Raw genomic sequence first — 24,419 nt, forward strand, 5'->3', positions numbered from 1 at the left:
CTTTCCACGAGACATACTGCCGAATTCTGTCCCCTCCAGCATGGGTGCCAGTCTCCATCTCGTGGCCCCCAGCACGTGCCCGGCCCTGTGCCAGCTCTGCGCTGGCTTCTTGGCCTGATCTGGAATTTCTCAGGTGTCTGATGCTGCCTTTCACCTCCAGGTTTTCTGTGGGTCTATTCTGCTCCTTGGCCTGGAAAAGACAGCCTTGGGTTTTTAGTTCTCTCCCCATGCATTTCCATGGCCCCGGGTACCTACCCCGACGCAGCAGCCGTCCCGTCATCATGGTTTCTCTTTGGTTTTCTGTGAATTCTGAGCCTCCCGGGCCCAGTCCATCTGCCGTGTTCTGGCTCCCCATCACTGGTCCAGCCCAGGGCTGACGGCTAAACGTGCACTGAAGGGTGAGGGAATCAGTCCCCGAGAGTCCAGAGTCGGGCATTTTTAGGGGGGGAAAAAAAAACTTAGTTACTGTTAGACCCTGAGGTTCTGACAAGACAGGATAACAAAATGATTCCGGATTTCCTGTGCTTTCCTTAGATTGAATGCTCTCACTTAAGAATTTGAAAACATTCTGTGAACAGTAATTGTTTCTTTAAAAAGAGAAGAGGTGGCTTCCCGTTGTCCCGTGCTCCTGAGGGCGGGTGAACTTCAGGGCTGCTTCTCCACGGGAAGGAGCTCACAAAGCACGGGGCAGAAACATGGGGCTCGTCGCAAAGGACGAGCTTGTTGAGGCCTTTGGAGGAGAGTGAACACCTGATGCCCCTCCTTGCTTGTGGAAAGCAACCTGTGTATGAGAATGACGTTGATCTTAAGTGTCCAAGGAAGTGAGTGTTTGCAGGAATGACTCAGTGTTTCCAGTCATCTTGCTGGGGCCTGTCTTCGCACCAGGAGGGAACAGACCAGACCAGTTTTGTCTTAGATCCCACGCTGAGGACTTTAGTCGCCAAGGGCTGCTTTAAAATGGGTTCTCTGTCTGGGTCTCATCCTGTTAGAATTAGACAGCGACCTTGGAACAGAAAGGGGCCCGAGGTGCCACGTGTGTTTCCTTTATCTTATGAGTGAAGATACAGATGCAGAGAGGTCAGATGATCTGCTTAATGGCTGCGAGGCCAAGGGAGCACGGAGTAACTTAGAAGCCAGGTGTCACCCCTCTTGTGCCGAGAGTGGGTCTCAGTGACCGTGCTGTCCACACCGTGCCTGTCTGGGACGTGCACGCAGCGACCCGTGAGCCTTGGCACCCGGCAGGCTGTTACCTCTTGGGTCCACCCGTCCAGGCTCCTCTCCCCCTGGTCCTTCTGTCAGCCCCGTGGGGACGTGAAGGACACCAGCTGTGGTTCTGCATGAAAACAGAGCGTGGAGCCGGACCCTGGAAGTGCGGCCACTCTTCCCCGAAGCTCGGCCCCATCCTTCTGTTCCTGGTTCTGTGTCTCCTGGTCCTGGGGTGGTAGGACTTTCTACCACGTGTGACCGTGGTCCAGGTCCGATGGCGCTGTACCTTCCTTCCACGTGGCCTCGTGGGCGTAAGACCCCTAAATGGTTTTAAGGAAAATCTGAGTCATTAGCTCAGAAATGAATTTATTCATCCAATTATTCACCCAGTGCCTGCTCTGTGCCAGGAACTGGGGCTAAAATAGAACAAGCTTATAAAGACTGAAATGCCAAGTAATAAGATCATGCCAGTGACTAACCAGGGCCCAGTTTAAAGCCCGCTGCAGGGTGTTAGGGCCGTGTCCACACCCGCCCACCTGCGTTCGTAGTCAGGGCGGTGGGATGTGTTTCCTTTACATGGAAGACATGATTTGACCCTCGAACGCACACTTAAAACAACATGATTTTACTGAGCCCCACAGGTATTATATTCATTTTAAAAAAGAAACCAACATCTTCCCTTTTCTCGGGAAGACTGGGCCAAGTGTGTAACAATCTGAAGCAGACTCGCTGGACCGTACCCGGTTTTCTGTTGTTAAAGAGCTCGTCTCATTTTCTGTTTATACAAGAAGATACGATCATTTGAATTTTTTTTTTGAGAGTGTGTGATATTTATATTGTTTATAGGTGTGGGGAAATTTCCCCATTTTTATACCTTTATAAATGGAGTTCTGATAAATATTGATCAGCGTGGGTCTTTATTATTCACTGAGCTTATGGTTTTGTGAGGCTAGTGACCACAGTGACGTAAGAGGCCCGGTCGGGGTACAGGGCGTCGTCAGCCTGCGCTGCACACCCCGTTACTTTGGGAGGAGACGGTCTTGCTTCGTGCTGCCCCCCGCCCCCCAGGGTGAGCTGTCCAGCTGCAGCCCGGGGCTGGTTTTTCTCGGTAGGTGGGAGGGCTTTCGCATCTTCCTGGGGATGGAAGTGAGGGGCTTCAATGCAGCTGCCTCTCCTGGGGACAGGGGTACATTGGCTTGAAGACCATTTTTGCAGTTGAAACAACAAAGCAAAAATTGCAGTTCCTTTATTTCAGTGCCTTCCTCTAATTAAGCTTAATTTGAGAAGGTTTTTCTACAAGGGCCTGGGAGCAGCCCAGGTTGCAGGAAGGCTTGGCAGTGCTTCCAGGACCACCCTCCTGGGAACGACCACTGCCCCACTCCCATGCCATGCAGACCTCTTTCTTAAACTCGTTTGCTTGCAACAAAAAACATCATCAAAAGATTTAAAACAAAACTGTGTACTCCAGTCAGTTTTTTTTTTTTTTAAGAAATTGAAAGACATTGTGTCGTCTGTTAAATATTTATGTCGGTGGACACTGATGTCTTCATTTAAATCCGTCTTTTGAGATGCAGATCAGACATGGTTGGGGAGGCACGGACTCTTTCCCATCACAGTGTCCCAGCGCGAGGGCCCCAGTGAGCAGGCCTCTTCCTGTTCTGCCCCAGAAAGCCTGCATGTGCTGTTTTTTAAATGGAATTTTTATTTGACTTTATAAAATTCTAAAGTAGCCTCTTGGGATAGTTAGGGATTTCTCATAAGGGGGCTTTATAAAGGCTTTACCATCTAGAAAATTGTGGAGTTACAGGGTTCAATTAAATGTATCTGCTAAGCAGACTTGAGGATGTGCTGTCTGTCTCATGATGACATGAATTACCGTGCGGCAGGCGGCCAGGCCTTGCCGAGCAGGTCTCTTCACCGTGTGTGTGTGCTGGCTAAACCTCAGGTGTGCCTGTTCCTGAAGGTGCGGGGCTTCTGCTGGGTTGGTTTTGTTTTTACCTCCCCAAAGTACCTCGGAACTCAGGCTCAGTATTCTTTCAGAAAATGTTCTGGTATCTTTTATTTTTAACATCGGAGACCTTGAATATTTAATTTACTTTTCAGTGAAGATGTCAGTTGTAATCTGCAATTAAAAAAAAAACTAATAAAACAAATCCTCATTTCACAATTTAAGCCTTATTGAGTCTTAACTCAGTCCCGCAGCCGGACGTGCCTCCAATTGTAATTGTGTTGACCCTTCCGAGCCTTGAGCCTCCCCCGTGCTTATCACCCTAGGTGCGATAAGACTACGATTCGGAACTTCATTAAATATCTCATTTATATTAAACAGATGGTAGCTTCTAAGAGAAATGATAATTTGTTCCGAACAGGAGCCACAGCTGTGGTTGCATCTGTTTGGAGCGTACAGCTCCCCCCACGGCTCCCTCCCTCCCTACGTGGTTCCCTCCCCACCAATGGTCCCCTCCCTCTCTGTGTGGTCCCTCAGCCCAGCCCCCCCACAGTCCTCTCCCTCCCTACGTGGTCCCCTCCCCCCCACAGTCCCTTCCCTCCCCACATGGTCCCCCAGCCCCCTCCCCCCCACGGTCACCCCCCAAGATCCCCTCTCTGTGCATCCCCCTCCCCCATGTCCCCTCCCTCCCAAAGTGTTCCCCCAGCCCCACCCCCATGCCCCCCCACGGCCCCCTTCCTCCCACGGTCCCCTCCCTCCCTGTGCAGCCCCCCCATGGTCCCCTCCCCCTCGTGTTGACCCCCACCCCCTGGCCGCGGCCAGCTCCAGAGCCTTGGTGGGGTTGACCTCGGAGCCCACATTCAGAGGCTCTGTGTGTTTGTTTCTCCTTGAAGCAGGTTTGTTTCGAGGCCTTAACTAGCACAGAGTTCGCCTTCCTCGGAGTGTTTTTATGATGTCGATGACTTACAGGGTGCACCTGTTTTAAGGGAGGCCACACAGTCTTCATTCTCAGAGGCAGGAGTTGCCATGTATGCTGTCTCACCTGGTAGGTGGTTCATGTTTGTGGGGCAGGCACCGTCGCCTCCTTCACCGGAATATTTGGTCTTTGTGCTGTCGGTTTGCTGAGGATGGTCTTGTGTGGAGGGTCAGTGAGATGGTGAGGGGGCCTTTTAATTACAGCATCAGAAATTGAGGCTCAGCGTGTTGTTCAAGCAGCCGAGCTGACAAGTGGTCTTGGGCATCAGAGGGCAGGTGGTCGTTCGGCTAGCACGACCCCGGGCTGTGCTGGCTGTCAGGTGTGTCGCACACCCCGAGTGTAACACGTAGAGTGCAGTCCCGGCTCCGTTCTGCTGGTGGTTAAGCTCACGTTTCCCAGAGCAGCATCTCGGAAAGGATTCTGAATTAGACCATAACTTAAATTGACTTCAACCAGTACTAACAGTCAAGCTGGAAAAATAAGCAACAAGACACGGTTTGGGAAAAAAAGGCTTTAACATACATATTTTTTCTCCAGTGGCTGGAATCTGACAGAACGTCACGGGAGGCACAGTGCAAAGAGGCAGAGAAGGCTGGCCGTTAGGCGGATCTGTCATCACAAATAATTTTGGTGCCGGGTGGGAAGTTGTGTCTCATTTGGCGCCCAGTTGGGTGCAGCCCTGGGCAGGCTGTTCTGACCCCCGTGCCACCAGCTCTGACTGTGCCTCGCCCCCTTCTCTCCAGCTGAAGTCACCGGGAAGCCCCTGCGGACCTGAGCTGCCTGTTGAGATGGTGCTGGATGACCGGGAACGGAGGATTTCCCACTCCCTCTACAGCGGGGCCGAGGGGCTGGATGACCCGCCCACAAGAAATGCTGCCCTCAGCAGGATCATGGGTGAGTCGGCTGAGGCCCTGGGTAGCACGTCTCAGTTTCATGTTCTTCCTGGTTCACAGAGAGGTTGTTAATGTGGTATGAATGTGAAGGAGGCCCGTACTTCCAGGAGGAACAGGAGCAGCTTCCTTACGATCACTCAGGAAGTGTTAACACCAAGAAAGTAAATCAAAACATTGATTTGGTTAAGTGAGTTTCAGATCCTGTAAGGTGTGGGAAGAAGAAAGAAAAGGTGGGGGAGCTCACATGGAGATGTTGTCCAGTGATCAAGATGTGCTCAGCGTGTTTGAGATGATGAGTGAAGCTGTGGTTTAACGAAAGGAAAAAATCAAAACATAGTGGCTTATGGCAAGAAGGATTCAAAAGTTGCGTATTCACTGTAGCACCGTTTGCAGGGAGAGGAAAACATCCGTGTACACGTATGTGCGTGCGTGTGAAATAGTCACACTCTGTGCTTTGTACTTACTAGGATGTGGCCATCTTTTAATCGCATCTCTGCGTCTTCAAGGCCTCTGTGTGTCTGTGCGCCCTTTGTGTGGGTGCCACCCGCACTGTCCGTGTGGCCCCCTGCAGCCGCTCGGCCTTCTGCCGGCAGGTCCCCTTGGGGAAGACTTGCTTTGCACCAGCATGGTCAGGGTTACCGAGTTGCTCATCTGGGGGCTAGCCTGTGAGAGTTCTCAAATTTAAAATGTAAGAAGCTGTTTTGATTGATGTAGCCCGTGACGCAAAACACTTTCATTGCCGGTACATTTTGCAAGCCCCTAATATAAAGTACAGCATGACGTTTAACTCCATTTTGAGCACGTTTAATGGAGATTTAATACAATTCAGGTCTGCATTATGAAGCCTCATTGGAGCAGCAGTGTGTTTCCTTCATCGGGGTGTTTATGGAAGCCTGTTGTTGGCAAGATGTTGTGTATGTACTTTGGCTGCAGGTAGAACGAGGGGCGAGAAGCCTGCCTTTAAAGAACTTTCAACCAGAAAATAGGAAAAACACATGAGTGTGACTGGTAGAATTTTCTGTTGTTCATCCTTTAATCTGTCTAGCTTTCTTATCTGTTAAAAAAAAAAAAAAGAAAAATTTTGCTGAATTCCCAGTTTCTTCTTCTGTCATACGTAGAATGAAGACATGCCAGCTCTGGTTGGGTTTTGCCAGCCTGCTTTGCTCTGCCTGCTTGGCACAGCCCCATGTAGGGGAAGGACGGCAAAGACATGGTCCCCGTCAGGTGACAGGCATCGCTCGTAGCGTGTCGCATTGACCTTCATGGGCTGATGGTCACCATCTCCCCTGCTGTTGGGTTTTCCACTCTTTCCGGGTTGGGTGTGAACGTTTACCACGGTTAAGGACTTTTTCATTGGTGAAAATTCAGACCCCTTGCGAGAGGGAGAGCGCACCTGCGCCCCGGGCCTGTGCAAACAGTGATTCGCTGTGATCTCCCCTCTGTTATAGGGACGTAGGACTTGCCATTACTGAATCAGACCCGTGGCCCGCCAGCTCCTGTCACCGGCGCCCTGCCTCCAATCCCTGACGCTTCCGAGGAAGGCGAAAAGCTAAAACTAGAAAACCAGCCCCAGACCCCACATTCACCTAGTGACCTTTGGAAACGCTGTGCATCTGGGTTGAGGATTCCTCCTTCTTCTTCAGTCCGTTGCCCCTGCTTTGTCAGTGGCGGCCTCATTCGCCCTCTTCCGTTCACGCTGTAGTGGGCGTGGTTTTCCCTTTCCCCGCTCGAGACGTGACGGTCCCTAACATTCCAGATGCTTTCCCAGGCCAGCAGCCTCCCTCCCTGCTCCCTGCTGTGTGATGAGCTGCGTGGGCCCCTTTGGGCTGGGGTGACGGTCCCCTTGCTCTTTGATGGTCGGCCAGATCAATAGTGAATGGTTTGGGTATTTTCTTAAGACAGTTTTTCACATGTTGTGCTGGAAACTAGGGGTCCTGTCTCGTTTTACCCTGAGAAATGTATGTGCTTAATTTGATTTATCTTGAGTTTTACAGCTTTGAGAATTCCTCAGCCTCTGTGAGTCCAGGTTTCAGTGTCACTGGCCCCAAGACACCAACACTTTTGTAAAGCCATTTCCTTAGAAGTCCTGCAAAAGATGGTACCTGGTACCAAATACCAAAAGAGGGTACTGAGTAGAAGAAATTGGAGCGCTGCGTTTCAGTTATCCTTAACCAAGAGCAGCGGTGTGTACCGAGGAGTGCGGTGTCCGGGCGCACGGATGCTGCTCAGGCAGGCCCTGGGCGGTCAGGGGCTGTCTCCCGTACCTCCAGGGTAACTCCGGTGCAGACACCGGTGGAGGTGGTGGCATTTGTGTGACCTGCTATGATTCAGGTAGAATTTTGTCCTGAAATTCCAGCTGACTACATTAAGAAATTACAAATCTTATGGGGACAGGGTGGCTTTTCACGTGGAATATTCCTTCTTTGGGACTCTAGACCCAAAAGGAGCTTTGAGGCTTCCTGACTCATTTCTGTGGGAACACATCCCAGGGGAGTAGATTCCAAAAAATAGACCGAAATGGAAGAGCTGTTGAGTTGGAAGGACGTCAGCCACGTGTTCCCACTAAACAGATAAAAGAGCTGAGTCCCAAGAGCCCTGGTGACTTGTGTTCTGTTTTGTTCGTGGCTGTTTGCTGTTTCTAAAAGCAGCTCCCTGGGGGCCGCTGGCAGCACACCACGAGTGCTGGTGACACTCATTCTTCATTAACACCAGTTTTTAAGGACCCACATTTTTAACCGACTGGCATTAGATAGTCTGCAGGATCAGTCCCACTCTGGTAACCACTGTGATTTAAAATTGAAGTTATCTTTGAAACAGCCTTAGCGGTCAGGTACCCAGGCCGCTTAACCTCTCTTTAGAGGGGGTGAATGGACCAGTGAAAGGAAGTGATGGGGCTGAAGCCTCAGGCTTGCTGTGTTTTGGAGCCACAATTACCGTGCGCGTTTTTCAGAGTCCGGAGTCCCACGCTGTGTGAACCTGGTCAGTCCACTTAGCTTTTGGTGGGGGTCAGCCAGCGCTGCAGCCCCAGGCGAGCTTTCTCCAAATGCCTTCTGTGCTGGCTGACTTCCCGCTTCCATGGATTTTAAGGGAGTAATCCTGGACGTTCATCAGAAAGAAACCTGTAGAGAGCCTTGTAAGGTTTCTTCTTTTTAAAAGCCTTAAGAACATTTTGCAGGTTGCTGGGCTGTCTTGCCCACAACCGACACTCACAGCGGCAGGAACAGGCGTAGCCAGCTCGACCAGCACGTTCACGTCGTAACACGCTCCGCGTGCTGGCGTCTGGGAGCGCGGAGTTTCACACATTTTTTTTCAACTTTTTTATCAGAGGAATTTTTCTGTCTAAAGCAAAGCTGAAATCTGTTGTGTCTTTCTTAGAATTTAATCTCAGTAATTTCTATATTCATACATTTTTGTGTTATGTTTAAAAAATAATTCTGTTCATAAGACTTTGATCTTGTTAGAAATTCAACATAGGAAAATGGGACGTTAATGTTGTTTTCACTGTGAGACAAATCACTGGCAAATTTTTCCTCATTCGGTCCGTTCCTGGTGTTCATGCATGGTGTTGCCTTCTATGTAAATGTACCAATGAATAAATGTTCAGTAAACAGTCATTCTGTATCTCTTTGTTTCACTCCGATACCATGTAAATCTGAGTTTCTTGCTTAACTAGTTGGGGAAACAGGAAAGTTGATTCATTGAAAAACAGATCAAAGGCTTCTCAAGTCACCTTTGGAAGGTTTCGCATTTTTGACGTGGTGAGAACCAGCAGACGAAGTGAGAGTTACTGTGTAGGTGGCGTTTGGTGGGTGTGCAGTCTCATAGTTTAGTTCATCACCCTCAGTGTATTCCCGGAGCCACATCGCAAAACAGTATTCCCAGCAAGTATTTAAGAAGTGGAAAACTGACGGAAACTATGTATTCTCAAGTCTTGTGAAATCCTGGTCTCCACAATCATGAGAGAGAGGGGGAAGCTGGATCGCTGTCTTGCTGTTCACAGGGAAATTTCTTGCCACTGATTGATGCATAAAAGTTTGAATCACTTACAGAACAGTATTTCTACTCAGAACAACATAAAAAAGGATTGTCACATGAAAAATTAGCCAGTGTTCTTCCATATTACTTGCTAGTCTGTCTCTCGGAATACATTGCTAAAGAGAGAGGTAGTTTTTGGATTTAGGAGTGAGTGCCCCGTGATACACCGTAATCGTTTCTTCCAGTACATTTTGCCTGAGTGAGGACGTGGCATTTAATGCTGTGACGTGTGCCTCGTCAGTGGTGACCTCTCAGGGGTAACTCGGGCTTTCTTATCATCTGTACACTTCGAGGGGAAAAAGTGTGTCTTGAGAAGGAAATATTTCTCTGGGTATGAGTGCTAGCATGTGCAGCCTTAGCGATGAATGATATTTTACTTAACAGATCACTGTCTTTCTGTGCAGATATCCTAGAACTCGAGGAGGCATACACGAGGCATTTGGATTCAGGAAAAGGAAACAATGAAGTCTGGTTTACATTTTTATCATGAGCTTTCATAGGAAGTTGCTGGTTTTCACCGCTTGTCAAAATGGATGCATTTCAGGGGGAGGGGAGGTCATTAGGTTTATTTATTTGTTTATTTTTGGAGGTACTGGGGATTGAACCAGGACCTCGTGCATGCTGAGCACGCACTCTACCGCTGAGCTATACCCTCCCCCCTGAAATGGATGCATTTCAAATCAAAACAGAGTGTTTGAGGCGGGGAGGGTGTGGCTCAAATGGGAGAGCACATGCTTAGCACGCACGGGGTCCTGGGTTCAATCCCCAGCACCCCCTCTAAAAATAAGTAAGTAAAGCTAATTGCCTCCCCACCAAATAAAAAATAAATACAAATTTTTAAAAAATGTAGTGTTTGCTACCGTGCTGAGTAGAGGGTGCAGTGAGCATATACTGTTTCTCTAAGAGTGGTTGATGGTGACTCGTGAATGCATTTGAAATTTCTAGCCAGTTTGCTTTTGAGGGTTGTCCTGAAAAGACACATATCAACTTAATTTTTGCTCCTTTGTGGAAGTGTCTAGAATAATATATATGTTTAAAAATCCTATGTATGCCTCCCCAGATTTTCCAAAATAGTGGTAAAACAGAAATTATTGTTTACGCATTCTTATGAATGTTTGCTTTCAAAATTAGACCTTAAGACAGATGTGAAAATGTTTGTAAACTGTCTACACCCTACTGTTGTGCTGTTTTCAAAGGTAATTTGTTGTGAAGGAAAGGGCGCCCTGTTTAAAACAGTGGTGGTTTGGGGCCCGAGCTGCCATCCTTTTTATTTGCGTAGGAGTCAGGATAGCTGACTTAACAGCCGTGGACGCAGGACTTGAGCTGAGAGGTTTCCGTCCCCCATGACGTCAGGTGACGGGGGATTGTGGATCCTCCTCGCTGTGTGATGCCCGTTTCTGAGTACAGCCTGTCACCAGGTACTGTGAGAATCACAGCCTTGTCCATGAGTTCTTGCTCAGAGCAGCAATGGCGCCATATCTGGGGAAGAAGCCAGAAGAACTGTAGGCGTCTTGTGGAGGGAGGATGGCATCCTTTGGACGCCAGCTTTATCTTTAAGGATCCAGGACCTTGAATTATAACTTTGTCCCAAGAAATATAACCGCCTACGATCCATGAATCTGAGCACATTTTCCTGAAAAAAACTGATCAATATAGACAGTCGTGGGTCTTCTCTTCCCAAGAACACTGCATCCTAATTGAGCACATCAGGATGGACAAGCCCCCCTGTCTGGGCATGAAGACCTCTGGGCGGCAAGATCCTAATCTCTTCTCGTTAAGATCACCGCTGCTGTCTCCCTGGGGGCCCTGGTCCCGTGCCTGCTCATCTCCAAAGTATCGCCCGGATGCACGGGGGCTTTTCTCCATCATGCATTTGCTGATGTTGCTTGTGTCTGGAATCAGTGTCACCATTTCTTCTAGCAGAAAAGATCACTGTCGCCATTCAAAGCCCGTCTCTGATGTTGACTTTTGGGAAGGTTCCCAGCACGCTCTGCTTCCAGCTTCCCAGGCACTTACTACCCTGGAGAAAGCTGGGCATTTCTGACGCATCGCCCACCCACCAGCCAGTGCTGCTCCATCTGTCTGTCTGTGTCCTGCCCTGGCGTGTGAGCTATCGAGGGGCAGAGGTTGAGACTTTCTTACAGACCTGCTGTGTGGTAGGCGCCCCTTGGGGGCTGGGTAGATGACGGCTGTAATTCTGCAGGGCTTCCCTCTAAACTTCCTTGCAGAATTTTTCAGAGGGCTTTAACAGCTCCAAGTCTCTGTGGCGTTGTCACACTGGAAGTCTTTCTGGAGATCATCTCTGGCCTTAGGAAACTTAAACTGGAGGAATGGAATACCCAGAGCGCCATGGCTGCAGTGTCAGGAGACAGAACAGACGGGCGGTCTCCACTTGACGTTCATTTATGGAAAATACATTTTCCTGAATTCTGTTCTGTTCTGGGCAGATGCTGCAAGTTTAGATGTTTTCTAATGCAGAAGGGATTTACATTCATACATGTGCCCCTTAGATGAATGTCTTGAATTTCTCTTCCTTTTTTCCCCACTGTGCAGGGAAGTACCAGCTGTCCCCCACAGTGAACATGCCCCAAGATGACACTGTCATTATAGAGGACGACAGGTTGCCAGTGCTGCCTCCACACCTCTCGGACCAGTCCTCCTCCAGCTCCCACGATGACGTAGGCTTCGTGACGACAGACCCTGGCCCGTGGGCCCAGGCGGGCATCGGTGACTCCGCAGACTGGTAAGAGCACCCAGGGCTGGGGGACACTCGTTAGTCACGGTCGCAGTTGATTTTCTGTGTGAATGGCCCATCGTGTTCTTCTTGTGTCCTGTTTCCACGATCTAATGCTCTCAGTGATCACTCAGAAGCGTGCGCAGTGGTTTTAGCCTTTCTCGGGCTCTAGTTCATAATTTAGCCAAACCAACAACCCTGCTCAGGTGTTAAGTTTCACTCTTAACTACTTTAGATCTGTGTTAATTTGGTGAATTGCTTTACTGTTAAATAAATTCTGTGCGACTCCCTGTGGTGACTGAGCGTGTGTGACGGTTGGGTGACTTTGGCCAAGAGAAGAGCCGTTCGGTCCGGGAGCAGGAGGGGCCTGGCTGGCTGTCTTCCCAGCGTGCTGTTGGCTCTGCAGGGTTTGCGCTCACTCCTTGCACGGTGACGTCCGGGGCAGCCTGGTGTGTCTCTCAGAACAGGAGAGAGCATTTAGTGTCACTGAGCCAGCGTGTGGCACGTGAGTGCGGACGTGTGTCTTCTTTGCGTGCCGGTGATTATACACATCAGTAAGCGAAAGGCAGCCTTCCTCCGGGCCGGCCTTGCAGGCTGCCGCGGTGGTTAGCGCCATGCCCGGGCGGCGCTGCGCCAGGATTTTCTTGTTGCTCTTTCTCTGGGGTCTTTTATGAACACATCAGCAGAAGCATACTTAAATGTTGCTGCATCGAGCTGCTCTCGAGCCTGCGTGGTAATAGCTTACTTACCTTGGGGTGAGTTTGTGGTTCAGCGAGGCGGGGGAGCTACCCTGGAAGACGCAGACCCGCCCAGAGCCCCCCGAGGCCACGGCCTTGACCGCTGCTGGGCAGACCCCTCTCCGACAGTGGAAGCTGTGGCCAGCAGGGTCAGGGGTAGGTGCCACGGCCTTCATCCTGGGGGCAGAAGCCTCTGAATCTGCCCCGAGACGAGGAATTGCAGGCAGAGATCTGGTGGGGGCCCGAGGAACGTAGCACTGTGTTGGTGCAGGTAAATAAGTAACTCGCAGGGCAGGAGTGTGGCATTGATTTCCCTAAGGAGATTCATAAAATGGTGAGGACTTGTATGAGTTTGCCGTGAGGAATGTGCAGGAGCTGGAAAAGACTATGAATGAACAGTTATCCAAACAAGAGTGGCAGCTGCTCTGAATCACGGCAGAAAATGTAAGCTTTTCCAGCCTGACAATATCTCCCTAATCCTTGATGAAAATGTTACGAAAACAAAAGGGCAATAAGGCGGGATTAATAACTGGAATTTTAATAACGCTGGGGGTCAGGACATGGTTACAGTCTTTAAAGAGTCAGCTGTCAGCCCTGCGGTCTAGCATGCTAAGTGTTCCAGGGCGCTGTTTATCGTGTCTGAAATTAGTTTAATGGGTATATTGATAGGGAAGAATTAATTATGCTATGGTTTAAGAATGTTTAGTTATTTCCAGACTCTTATTAGCTCACAAACTCATTTGACATTTTAAATTGTGGATGTTCGCAGTTCGCTGCCCAACTGTGGAAGGCCCCATCGTGTCACACGGCTCAACTTGCCATTTGCTAACTGATAGGATGTACTTTTTTCAACCCATTAATTGGACCTAACAGTGTTTTTAAGGTGAAAAAGGTAAAACAACAGATTCTAATCTCAGTGACAATGTAATTTCAGAGAATGTAAAATTAGTTTAAAAAATATGCCAATATGTGGTTTTCATTAGCAACAACAATTTGTATGTCTTTGGAAAACCTTTTACAAATGATTTCTATTAAGAATGCATGACTCTGTCCACAAACATGATGCCTGTTTGGAGTTGAGGTTTTAACGTATTCCACGTCACGTGGGAAAAGGCTGCGGGGCGTGTACAGAATGGTGGAACAGGGCCACGTTCCGTGTCTGAAAGAATTACTCTTAGAGAAAATACGTTGTTTAGAGTTGCTGTTGGCAAAGCTGGGTCGTAGTCCTCTCCGTAGGGGTTTTAATTTTTCACTTCGAGGACTGTATTTTTGGAATTGGGTGTACGTGCTCTGGAAATTACACGCATAGTGTCGTAAGCGTGGTGTACGTGGACACCACTGGGTAAGTGTACTGTGCAAGCACGTGCACATGTAAGACAAGTGCAGAAGCCGCATGTATTTATATGCGAATTGCACGCTAGACATGTGCGTCGGGTCCAAGCAGAGTCGTATGTGAAGGGGCCCCTAAGGCTTCAGGTGAACACGACCCTTCTTCTTCCTGGAACATCCAGTGTCTCCAGAGTTTTACAGGAGAAATATGACAAATTGCAAATGAAAAGAGTTCATTTATTAGGACAAATCGTTGTGTTTTATACAAAAAATTGTTTTGGAGGGGAGGATGTGGCGCAGGGGGAGAGCGCATGCTTAGGATGCACGAGGTCCTGGGCTCAGTCCCCGGCACCTCCATAAATAATAAATAAAACTGATTCTATCCCCCACCCAAAAAAAAGTTTAAAAAAATACGTGTCTTTGCTCTGGGCTGAACCCCCCTTGCCTCTGGGCTTCTCTTTTCTCGGTACCCGGGCCAGAGTGTGGTGAGGCCAGCGAGGCGCCCGGGGTAGCACAGGTCAAGAGGGGGCCTCCTTCTCAGGTGTTGCCCTTGAACATGCGGGACCCTGAGACGACAGCGTCCTTAGGCTCTGAGTCCCGGACACCTGCCATGTCTCCTCCTCGGGGCCTGCTCTGGGCACGGTGGGTAAGACAGAGGCGGATTGTTCGATTGCTTTTTAAGGTTGTGGTTGGGGGTTGGTTTCTCGGGACCGTGTTTCTGTTGTCCTAAGTCATGTGACCGCGATGAGCTGAGCTTAGAAGGTCTTTGCTGGGTGAGAATGACGTTTCCAGCGTGTAGGTTTGCCGTTTAGCAGGGGCTTTCCCCTCTGGGCGTTGCGTCTTCTCAGTGGCCCTGGCAGGTGGGAGAGCCAGTGAAGCAGCACAGGCCCCGTCCACTGACAGCGAAGCACCTCCTTGGTCTTTCTCATCTCGATCTTGGGTTTAGCTCTTCTCGAAGGCAGGGTATCGTTTCACACAGTAAATCGCAGCTACATTTCTAGCGTCTGTCCAAACCAGAGCCACCCCGTTTCACCGGTATGTGTGCTCGTCTCCGAGGGCCAGGGCAGGGCGCGAGGACCTGGCCCCCTGCAGCAGCGTCAGGAGGCCGTCGTGGCTCCTCTCACACTGCAGAGAGCACCCCGCCCCGTCTGTCCAGTGGCTATGAGGGACGGTCCCCCCAGGCCATGTTGGGGACGTGGCTGGGCACTGCGGGAGGAAGCTCTTTGTTCACTCAGCGTGCCCAAGAGAGAAGACAGTTCTGTTGTGTGGCCTGTGCCCAGAACACGTGGCCACGCCTTTGAAAGTGCTCACAGGATTTTACAGATGGGGGCGATGCCCTGTCGTCCCCGCCGCCTCCTCCCGGAAGGCCCCGGGGGCCACGTGGACCACGGTCCATCTAGTCTGAGTCGTGCTTTCCCAGGCTCCCTGAGCACCCCTCATTCTCCCATCTACGTGCCTGCAGTATCTGCGTTGCACTTCTGGCTTGGTGTTTTTTAAAGGAACGTGTAGGGAACATTATTTATAATTTTGGCTCCGGTACCCAGCATAATGCCTTAATCAGATTAAGTTCTAATCACAATTTGTCGAGTTGATTTCTTCTCAGCTGATTAAGTATTGCAGAGAGAGCATTCACCCTCTTGGAACTGCATGCCAGGGTTTTGTTTTGAAACACAAGATGAAGGATATATAAGAAGACCAGGACATAACCTTTTTAAAACTTCTGTTCAACTGCAGTTCATGCAGTCACTTACTTGTATCGTGATACGGGCAGGGGTGAGTGTAGCTCAGGGTGGACCGCGTGCTCAGCACGCACAGGGTTCTGGGTTCAGTCCCCAGCACCTCCATTTGTATTACGATATGACAGGTTTCCTCAAATATCCAGTCTGTGTCACGTGGAGAAAGAACTGCTCTGAATGTGAATTAATGTCGTATTTTCCCATCGCCTCCTACTCAGACACCACCTTTTTTAATGGACTATACTGGTATTAGTTAAAGTATTTCTGAAGAATACACACACCCCTCTACACAGGTGTATATGAACTTACCTGAACTGCGTGTCCCCCGTTTTCAGTAAATGTTTCTGTGTCTTTCTCTCCACACCAGCTCTTTGAGTCCAGATGTCGACCCAGTTCTGGCTTTTCAACGGGAAGGATTTGGACGTCAGAGTATGTCAGAAAAACGCACAAAGCAATTTTCAGATGCCAGTCAATTGGATTTCGTTAAAACGCGAAAATCAAAAAGCATGGATTTAGGTAGTGAGTACAATCTCCGTGAACCTCTCTCTAAACAAGGTTTAGACGCTCTCAGATTAAAACTGATAGTCCCAAACACATGGCTGTTTACTTTGAGCGATAGAGAAAATAACTGTGAAATGAGGCAATTTGGCAAAAATGAGTTTTTCTCTGAGTTCGAGATAAACTATATTTCTCTTAAGTGGCATGTTTACATAGTGCACAATATGTTAATATATATGTTTTCTGATGAGAAAGGAAACAAACACGTGTGTGTATCATGATACACTCATGTATCTTCATTCGGGAAAGAATGACGTGTTTTAACACCTTGGCTGCTGAAAAGCAACGTCCTTGCCCTCTGACGTGGCTGGTGGTGGTGGGGTCTCAAACCAGAAGAAAAAGTTTGGAGAGAAACCATTATCTCAATCCATGTCTGGAGTTTGGTTCCTTCACGACAGCTTCCTTCCACCGCTGGTCTTTGAGGTTTATTTGATAGAAGTGCTTATGTGTTGATAATTAAGGCATTTAATTGGAGAAATAATTTGAGAGAATATTTATTGTAGAAAGTATTTGGAAGCCAAATGAGAGGGAAATAACCCTAGCTGTTCAATTAAACACCAATCAGGTAGTGTCTTTTTTAAAATCCAAATCCACCAAAACCCAAAACAAAGGAAAAAGTCAATTAATTAATCCAATAGACCTGTAAACCGATTGAATGATTAGGAACCCTTGTTAATCAGTCGCAATGTGTTTACGCTGTTCTCTGGTGGCTGTTTGTACTTGAAGACTAAAAGCATTAATTTATCACGTGCATCAAAGAAGAGCTTGGCGATGCCTTGCCCGGCTGGTGACAATGTGCTAACACACCAATAACACACGGGTCCGTGAGGTGGGATGACCGGCGTTGCATGGAGACACGGCTCCTTCCCCCACTTTGATTCTGAATGTTGGCTTGATGTCCCGTATTATTTGCATGAAATGTTACCTAAGAATTATCCCCTAACTGAGAAGACCTGGGGGTGGTTGAAGCATGTCCGGCCGCGGGGCTAACTGAGCTAACCGGTCTACATTTACCTTTTAACAGTAGCTGACGAGACTAAACTCAGTACAGCGGGTGACCAGAAAGCAGGTAAGAACGGGCAGCCAGACTGTTGCCATAGAAACCGTGGTCCAAGGAGCTGCCAGTCATACTCACGTAAACATAACCATTCCGGGCTTGCTCCGACGTTCCCGTGGTCGGAAATCAAATTGCACAAGCCGAGGAAAATTTTTGGTGAGGAGAAATTGATCAGCGTGATACATGCTAAATGGAAATGTGCTTTAGTGCTTCCAAGATGCTAGAGCACCTAGAGTTTCTTAATTATGTTTGTGGGGGGCTGTTTTGTCACACGTAAAACTGATCAAATTCCCCAACATGTGGTTTCTTATGGGAGACTGTTTTTTTTTAAGTCCTCTACCCCGTGCCTAGGTTAACACCCAAGAAATGATTCTCAGAGTGATGATTTGATTTGAAGGACAACAGCGCAAAGATAGATATTTCCCCTGAAGGACAGAGTCCAGCGTTGCTGTTACTGGTCACTCAGACACCTTAGCTCTCTTTCAGACGAAGCGTTAGTTCCTGGTCACCTGACATTCAGTTCAATCTACAGCGCATCCTTATCTTAACTTTGTGACTTTAAAGGTTTTTGGTGTTTTGCTGTGTTTTGTTTCTGAACTACTTAGGGCTGGCTTCTAAAATGCTACCTGAAACATTCCATGGAAATAATGAATTATGTTGACCTGGGTTTTACATTATAGTAGATTTTTCTTACTCTGTTATTTTATGAAAATAATCAGACGAAAGTATGTGTGACGAAAGTTAATGTGCTTTGTACAGTTGAGCACGTGTGATTTATTGTTGTAAGTCTGAAGGCGTGTTTTAGTATCTCTAGATCCGATGTGGTGCAGTTGCCCCACTTAGCACTAATGAGCATCAGTTCACCTTCGTAACCTGCAGCAGGAATTAGTTTTAGGCTTCTTGCAAAATGTGTATCCCACATGCATATGTACAGATGGCTGTGGGCATGGTTGGAGTTTTCCCGTTCTGTAAAGATAGATTATAAAAATTACATCCAATAAATCACTGGATTAACTATAGTGCAGTGCAGTTAACAATAGCCCCAGCCCTCATTAAGAAGCTATTTCTTTTATCAAACAGAAAATTCATTGAAATTCTGTTAAGAGAGCTAAAGAAAAATGCCATTTGATAGTTCACATATGCAAATTAGTCGTTAGTTTTTAGAGCTAATAGTCTTCAGTACTTTTAAAGAAGTAACCCCAATCCAAGTTGATGTTCATAAAAACCAAGCTGAGCTGCTCAGGTCAAAGAACATGACTTTATATACTGTGCCAATTAGGTAAAGTAAGGAAAGTATTTAATTTAACCCACACACTATTACTAACAGGAAAAGAACAATTTATTGGGATTTAAAAAAATAATAATGATGCCCAGATTTCAACTGAAGACATGAAGTAACTTTCCTGGTGACGAGGTAGATTTTATAATCTAATTGAGTCATATGTTTTTATGGTTTTTTTAAAGTGTTAGATCCTAGATAGAAACAGCATTTGGGGTACTAGTTGCGATCTGTCCTACCCAATTAAACTAGAAGGACTTGGGACAAAAATTATTACATGGACGTCAAAGTACTTTTGGGTCTATTGGTTTTAAATCTGCAGTGAATAAAATGTCAAACTCGACCCTTCTCACCCTCCAGTGTTGGACACTGAACACACTGTCGGTTATTTTTCTTTCTTCACTTCACTTGAATTGTTAAGATTGTCATGGTTTTACCGTGTAGGCCGAAGGCTTTTGGTCTCGTCGCAGTGGCCTCTGAGTGCAGATCGTCTGTCCAGCCATAAGCTTTTCATAATGAAAACTCAATTCCATTTCCCTTTGCCCTTGCAAAAGACTTCCTCTGCTTTTTTTCGATGAGAGAAATATTACTGGGTAGAAGAAAACTAGACCTAAGGAAAATGGTATGATTACGATTTCTGCCTTTATTCCCGGATTTAGGGATTTTGGGGGTAAATTTGCTTCCTGCCAGAAGAGAGGACAGGAACGAGAGAATGGGGTTTCTAACCAGGTTAATCCTTGAGTATAAAAAATACACAAAGTATCCTAATGACCTGAAAGGTTGTATATAGAGCCTCAAAATATTATTTTAGAATTAAGAGACATTGATTTGTGTGTGTGTGTAACTAAAACTAATCTTTTGCCCGTACTTTGTATAGTGAAAGACATTTTCAATTTTTGTAACTGGTAAATGATAAAGTTTATAATGTTAGGAATCTCAGTAACCCTCATTCAGGAATCCTCACAATATATTACTTCACAAAATCTTTGTTCCATTTCTTTGACGAATAGGATATTTACATGTAGGCGATCCCTGTTACAGAGTGAGAGGCAGCAAGCTCTGTACGGGACCAGGTAGTGAATGCTGTGGGTCTCGCAGACCAGGCAGTGTCTGGAGCAATTACTTCATTCTGGTGTCATGTGAAGGCAGCCCTGGTGAACACGTAAACAGATGGGCGTGGCTGTGTTCCAGTAAAGTCGTCCAGATTTGGCCCATGGTTTGCTGATCTCTGTTATAGATTCACAAATTACAGATGTTAGGAATATTTCAGCCGTGCGTCAGTATGGACTGTATTTCATTGACCTCCAGCATGCCCAGTGCCCAGCATCTATTGTTTTCCATGTTTTGCCAGAATGTTATAGTACATACTTACGAATTTAGAGAAAAGAGTAGATGGGTGAGCTCTCCGCTACATTCACAAAATAGCTACTGCTTATTTAGTTACACTTTCATCATTGTTTTTCTCCCCAGATTTGCTTGGGTTTCTATGTTTTAATAAGTACACACATGCACTGTTATACACATATATCCATATTTATATACATGTATATGGACATACACATTCATTGCAATAAATACTCATGCCATTTCTGGAATTCGTGATGGAAGTTTTTAGTGCTCCGAGTACATTAAGTCAGATCTCAGCTAACTACATGTGTAAATGATGCGTTTATGATCGTCTTTCCTAGCAGCATCAGATCTTTATTGGAGACACATACATAATACAGACACACGTGCATGTATACACAGATAATACACATGCATCCTTGATGAACCCAAGAAAGCACCAAATATCTGCCTTAAGAGTGTTTCTAGAACCCAGATGGAGCTGGTGAGCTATGAAAATTGAGAGGCACAATTTATTCAGAAAAAGGTCTTCACAGTGCTAATTCTAGAAAGCGTGAACGTAAATGCCTCTGAGCCGTGGAAGCCCACGTCATAAGTATCTGTCTTCTAGGCGGTGACGTACCAGGCTGCTCCTTAATTATTGGTCAGCATATGGGCTGACGGCCCCATGTAGAGATGACCTGCCCAGCCTCACCTGCCCTTCCTTTTTTTGCACCTGCCATTTTCACAGTCTAAGTAGAGAAGTCGTTCTGTAGCCTGGGTTGCCCAGCTGGTGGGTGCTGGTTTTTCACTCATCCAGACGCCAAATTCATCTACCTGTGAGTGCTAGGTCAGCAGTGATGGACGAGGCTGTCTCACCTGGTTAAAGAAACCCATTTTGAATTTCTTCTGTAGAGCCCAGGGAACTATGTTCAGTATCTCGTAGTAACCTTTAATGAAAAAGAATATGAAAACGATTGTATGTATGTATATGCATGACTGGGACACTGTGCTGCACACCAGAAATGAACACATTGTAACTGACGGTACTTCAATTTTAAAAAGAGTCATTTTAAAGTCCGGTATAATATTTTAAAATATAATATATATCATTCTATATGTAAATCTTTAATTTGCATATCACCAAAACAAAATCTGCTTGAGAGTATCATATCTTAATTTACATGAGATTAATCTCTGTGGCCTACCAATGAATAAATTGGAATTTAAAATTAAAAAAAGAAAAAAAAGAAATCCATTTCGATTGCCCCCTAAAGCCTGGTGCGGTCAGGTCCTCCAGGAGCCGAGCCCCGGCTCTGATCCTCTGGGGGTCCCCTGCCGTCCACCCTGCTGCAGCTTCACGGTCCCTGCTGGTCCTCCTCCTGCCCCTCCCCTGTTTCTCAAGCAGACGTTGTTCACAGGCCTCGGAGTCTAATCCTCGTCCAAGTCTGCTCTGTCCTCCTGTGCTTCTCCCTGGAGACAGTCCCTACGTAGTTTCTGTTTTTCTTTTTCTTTTCTTTTTTTTTTATTTAATTGCAGTACCGTTGATTTACAGTGTCCTGTTAGTTTCTGGTGCGCGGGTCGTGATTCAGATACAAGCTACTAACCTGGCGTCTTCCCAGTCACATCTTGCGTTGCTCTTCCTAGAGGACACGCCCGCTTTCCAGAATTAGGTTCCAGCTGGCGCCAGGGTGCCCTGATTTTGCTGGGGACATGTGGTTTCTTGTGCTTTTCTCACTTGCTGGCTTGGGTGAACCCCACCGTAATGAGGAAGATACCCGATGAAGCTTGTTGAGATCAAAGTTTACCTTCTGCTGTCAGTAACTTTAAACTGTCAAAAAACGGTTTTAGCCAACCTTCCCCTGGTCGGTTCCCTCAGCCTTTCTCCCTCTCTGCTCTTTAGACGAGCCTCTGGGTTATTCTGGGGCCTTCAGGTTATTGACACAACTCGGAGAAAATGATCTCACAAAGATTTCACCTGTTGACCCATAAATGGATGCTGATAGATTTCTTCTTATAGAGAAGATAGACCACATTTAATGAACATTTGGGGAAAATTAAAATGAGAGGCTGTCCCTTCCCTTTGTATGTCTTGCCATCCACAGTCCAGAAGTGGACACTGAGCAGACAGTTGGTTTATGTCCGTGGCGTTTCCCACAGTGCGTGGCTTCTTGGGCACGTCGTCTTCATCGCTGACTCTAACGACGCTCTGTCTTTGCACACCTCCAAGGCTCCCCCAGCCGAGACGTGGGGCCGTCCCTGGGTCTGAAGAAGTCGAGCTCTTTAGAGAGTCTGCAGACGGCGGTCGCCGAGGTGACTCTGAATGGGGACATCCCCTTCCACCGCCCACGGCCGAGGATCATCCGAGGAAGAGGGTGCAACGAGAGCTTCCGAGCTGCCATCGACAAGTCCTATGACAAACCTGCTATGGACGACGATGACGAAGGCATGGAGACGCGTAAGTGCCCGGTGTCCGAAAGGACAGCCACTGCGTGCAGCTCTGCAGAGCAGCGGCTCTTCAAGTGTGCTCCGGGGAACCCTGTGGGTTCCCGGTGCCCTGCAGCGGGATCTCTGAGGTCGAAACCATCTTCATTAAGAAGATGATGGTATTTACCTTTTACACTCTTACTCTCTTGCAAGTGTACGGTTGGGTTTTCTAGAGGCGATCTGTCCCGTGATTCCGCAGTGGACTGAATGCAGAGCAGATAGAAGAACCTTCCCAGCTCGATGCTAAAGAGATTTGCTAAAATTTAACACAGGGCCATTATCCTCATGAATTGTTTTTGGAAAATACAAGACTTTTTTTTTTTTTTTTTGGTAAAGTATGTTTTCTGTCATTATGAAATTTGTTACTTTTTACAAAATAATTCATATTTTTAAACTCAGTTTTAATGCAGTATATATTGTTAGATATAATCCACATAGAAATTTTCTTTTGAGTCTTGAATAAATTTTAGGGGTGTCAAGCATCCTGAGAAGCAGAATGTCTGAAAGCCGCTGCTGTGCAGTGTCTGTAATACTGGATCTCAAGCGAACGCGTGTCGTCATCTGTGATTTTGAGAACATACATTTGTTTTGTTTCTGTGAATTACTCTTGCTTTCCCTGAACTGTGCTAGCAAGATGTTTGTGTCTGTGTGTGTGTTTCCAAATTGCAAAATATTTTAAGCCAAAATTATCGAAAGTCAGAGGTTGCAGTGAAGAAGCAGTGTGTTTTCTGTAGTCTGCTGAGAGGAAAGCGACGTTTATAAGAACGTACGAACGTCCGCTTCGGTGAGTTGTCGTTATAGTTAAGCTTCCATGGTGTGAGAGTAGCCATTTGATTTAAACGTAAGGAAGAAACTCCACAGTGTATCTGCTTAGAAGAGAAAAGACGTGAATCCTGATGGTAAAGATCACGGACTAGCTCATACTGCTCGTTAATGCTAATTCATATTTTGGTCGTTTGACTTCCGAGTGACTATGCCCTTCCAGCTGTCGGCACTGAAGCTGGGGCCACCGTCCAGAGTTAAAGCAGAGAGTGTTCCAGTGGGTCATGGTCGACTTTGGGTTTAACTTTGGGGGGACACACATCCCTAAGGAAGATTGTGGGGCAGAAGGAGGGTTTTAAGTGAAAGCCACATTCGCAGGAGACTCACAGCAGACTGTGTCATCTCGGCCTGGCGCACAGCGTGCTCTTGGCAGGATGAGCATTCCTGCCATAGTGAAACAGGCAAAGCCCAACCTGGAAGAGGGCGGCTCCACCCTCCCCCGCCCCCTCCTCATTCTCTGTCTAAATCTGGACAGGTTTTCACTCCCTCCAGCCTGTGATTTCAAATATATGCAGTCGATTCTTGCCAGATGAAGAACATATTTCCTATTTTTGCTGCCAAGCCTGGTCTCCGAGATCCTGAGTCATATGGGCTCCCAGCCGTTGGGTTTTTCCCAGCGTGTCCGCGGTTCCCTGCCATCCTGACCAGTACCTCCCGGGTGGGCCCCTCCATCGCTTGGAGATCTCGCCCCTGTCCTGGGTGCATAGCTAACAAGAGACCTCGTACTTGGGCACCTGAGTATTTGTTTTTTTAATCATTTACAAGTTAAGATGCTTCTGAACTTTTTTTCTTATTCTGGTTGAAATGTTATTTAAATTCCTGCATAAAATGCAGTTTTCTTACATATATCACTTATCTCCCACACAGCAGGGGCTGGGGTAGATAGCAGTTCAGGGCATGTTCTTAATTCTGTGGCCTCCAGACCTCCTCACTGGTGTAGATGTCTGAGTCTGTCCCTATATAAACTTAGTGTCCATTTTTATTTGGAAATAATTAATTTAAGTATTTTATATGAAAAATGTTGTGTTCAGCAATCATCAAGGGAAAAACAAGTAACTAGACAAACTACAACTTGTGAACTGGAGGGAAAGTTCTGGATAAGAGCTGGGAGAGACACGTGACCCAGGTCCCTGCCACCACAAAGTGCTGGGTTTTCCAAAAGTCCTGATTTTGTGATGTCTTTCTTCAGACTGATCTTTGAACTTTGACTACGGTGGAAGAAAGGCAACCAAATTGTACAATTCAGATGCTGACAGAGCTTTTGCAGTGGACGAGCAGGGTGGCAGGAGCAGGGGC

At 47.1% G+C, this 24,419-nt stretch overlaps 1 protein-coding gene across 16 annotated transcripts in view; it reads left to right on the top strand.

Moving 5' to 3' along the window:
• Nucleotides 1-24,419, top strand: part of LOC105099564 (partitioning defective 3 homolog) — a 535,951-nt gene that overhangs the window by 314,958 nt on the left and 196,574 nt on the right. For 7 of the 16 annotated variants that reach the window (XM_064479507.1, XM_064479502.1, XM_064479498.1 and 4 more), the window contains 5 exons: nt 4,874-5,024; nt 11,612-11,801; nt 15,962-16,113; nt 17,177-17,221; nt 22,045-22,272. In XM_064479507.1, coding sequence (XP_064335577.1) covers nt 4,874-5,024; nt 11,612-11,801; nt 15,962-16,113; nt 17,177-17,221; nt 22,045-22,272 — 766 coding nt within the window. The remainder of the gene's footprint in view (nt 1-4,873; nt 5,025-11,611; nt 11,802-15,961; nt 16,114-17,176; nt 17,222-22,044; nt 22,273-24,419) is intronic. The other 9 variants (XM_064479503.1, XM_064479510.1, XM_064479505.1 and 6 more) reach the window with 3 other exon arrangements.

This window comes from Camelus dromedarius, chromosome 26 (genome assembly GCF_036321535.1).
Source record: "Camelus dromedarius isolate mCamDro1 chromosome 26, mCamDro1.pat, whole genome shotgun sequence".
Classification (NCBI taxonomy): Eukaryota; Metazoa; Chordata; class Mammalia; order Artiodactyla; family Camelidae; genus Camelus; species Camelus dromedarius.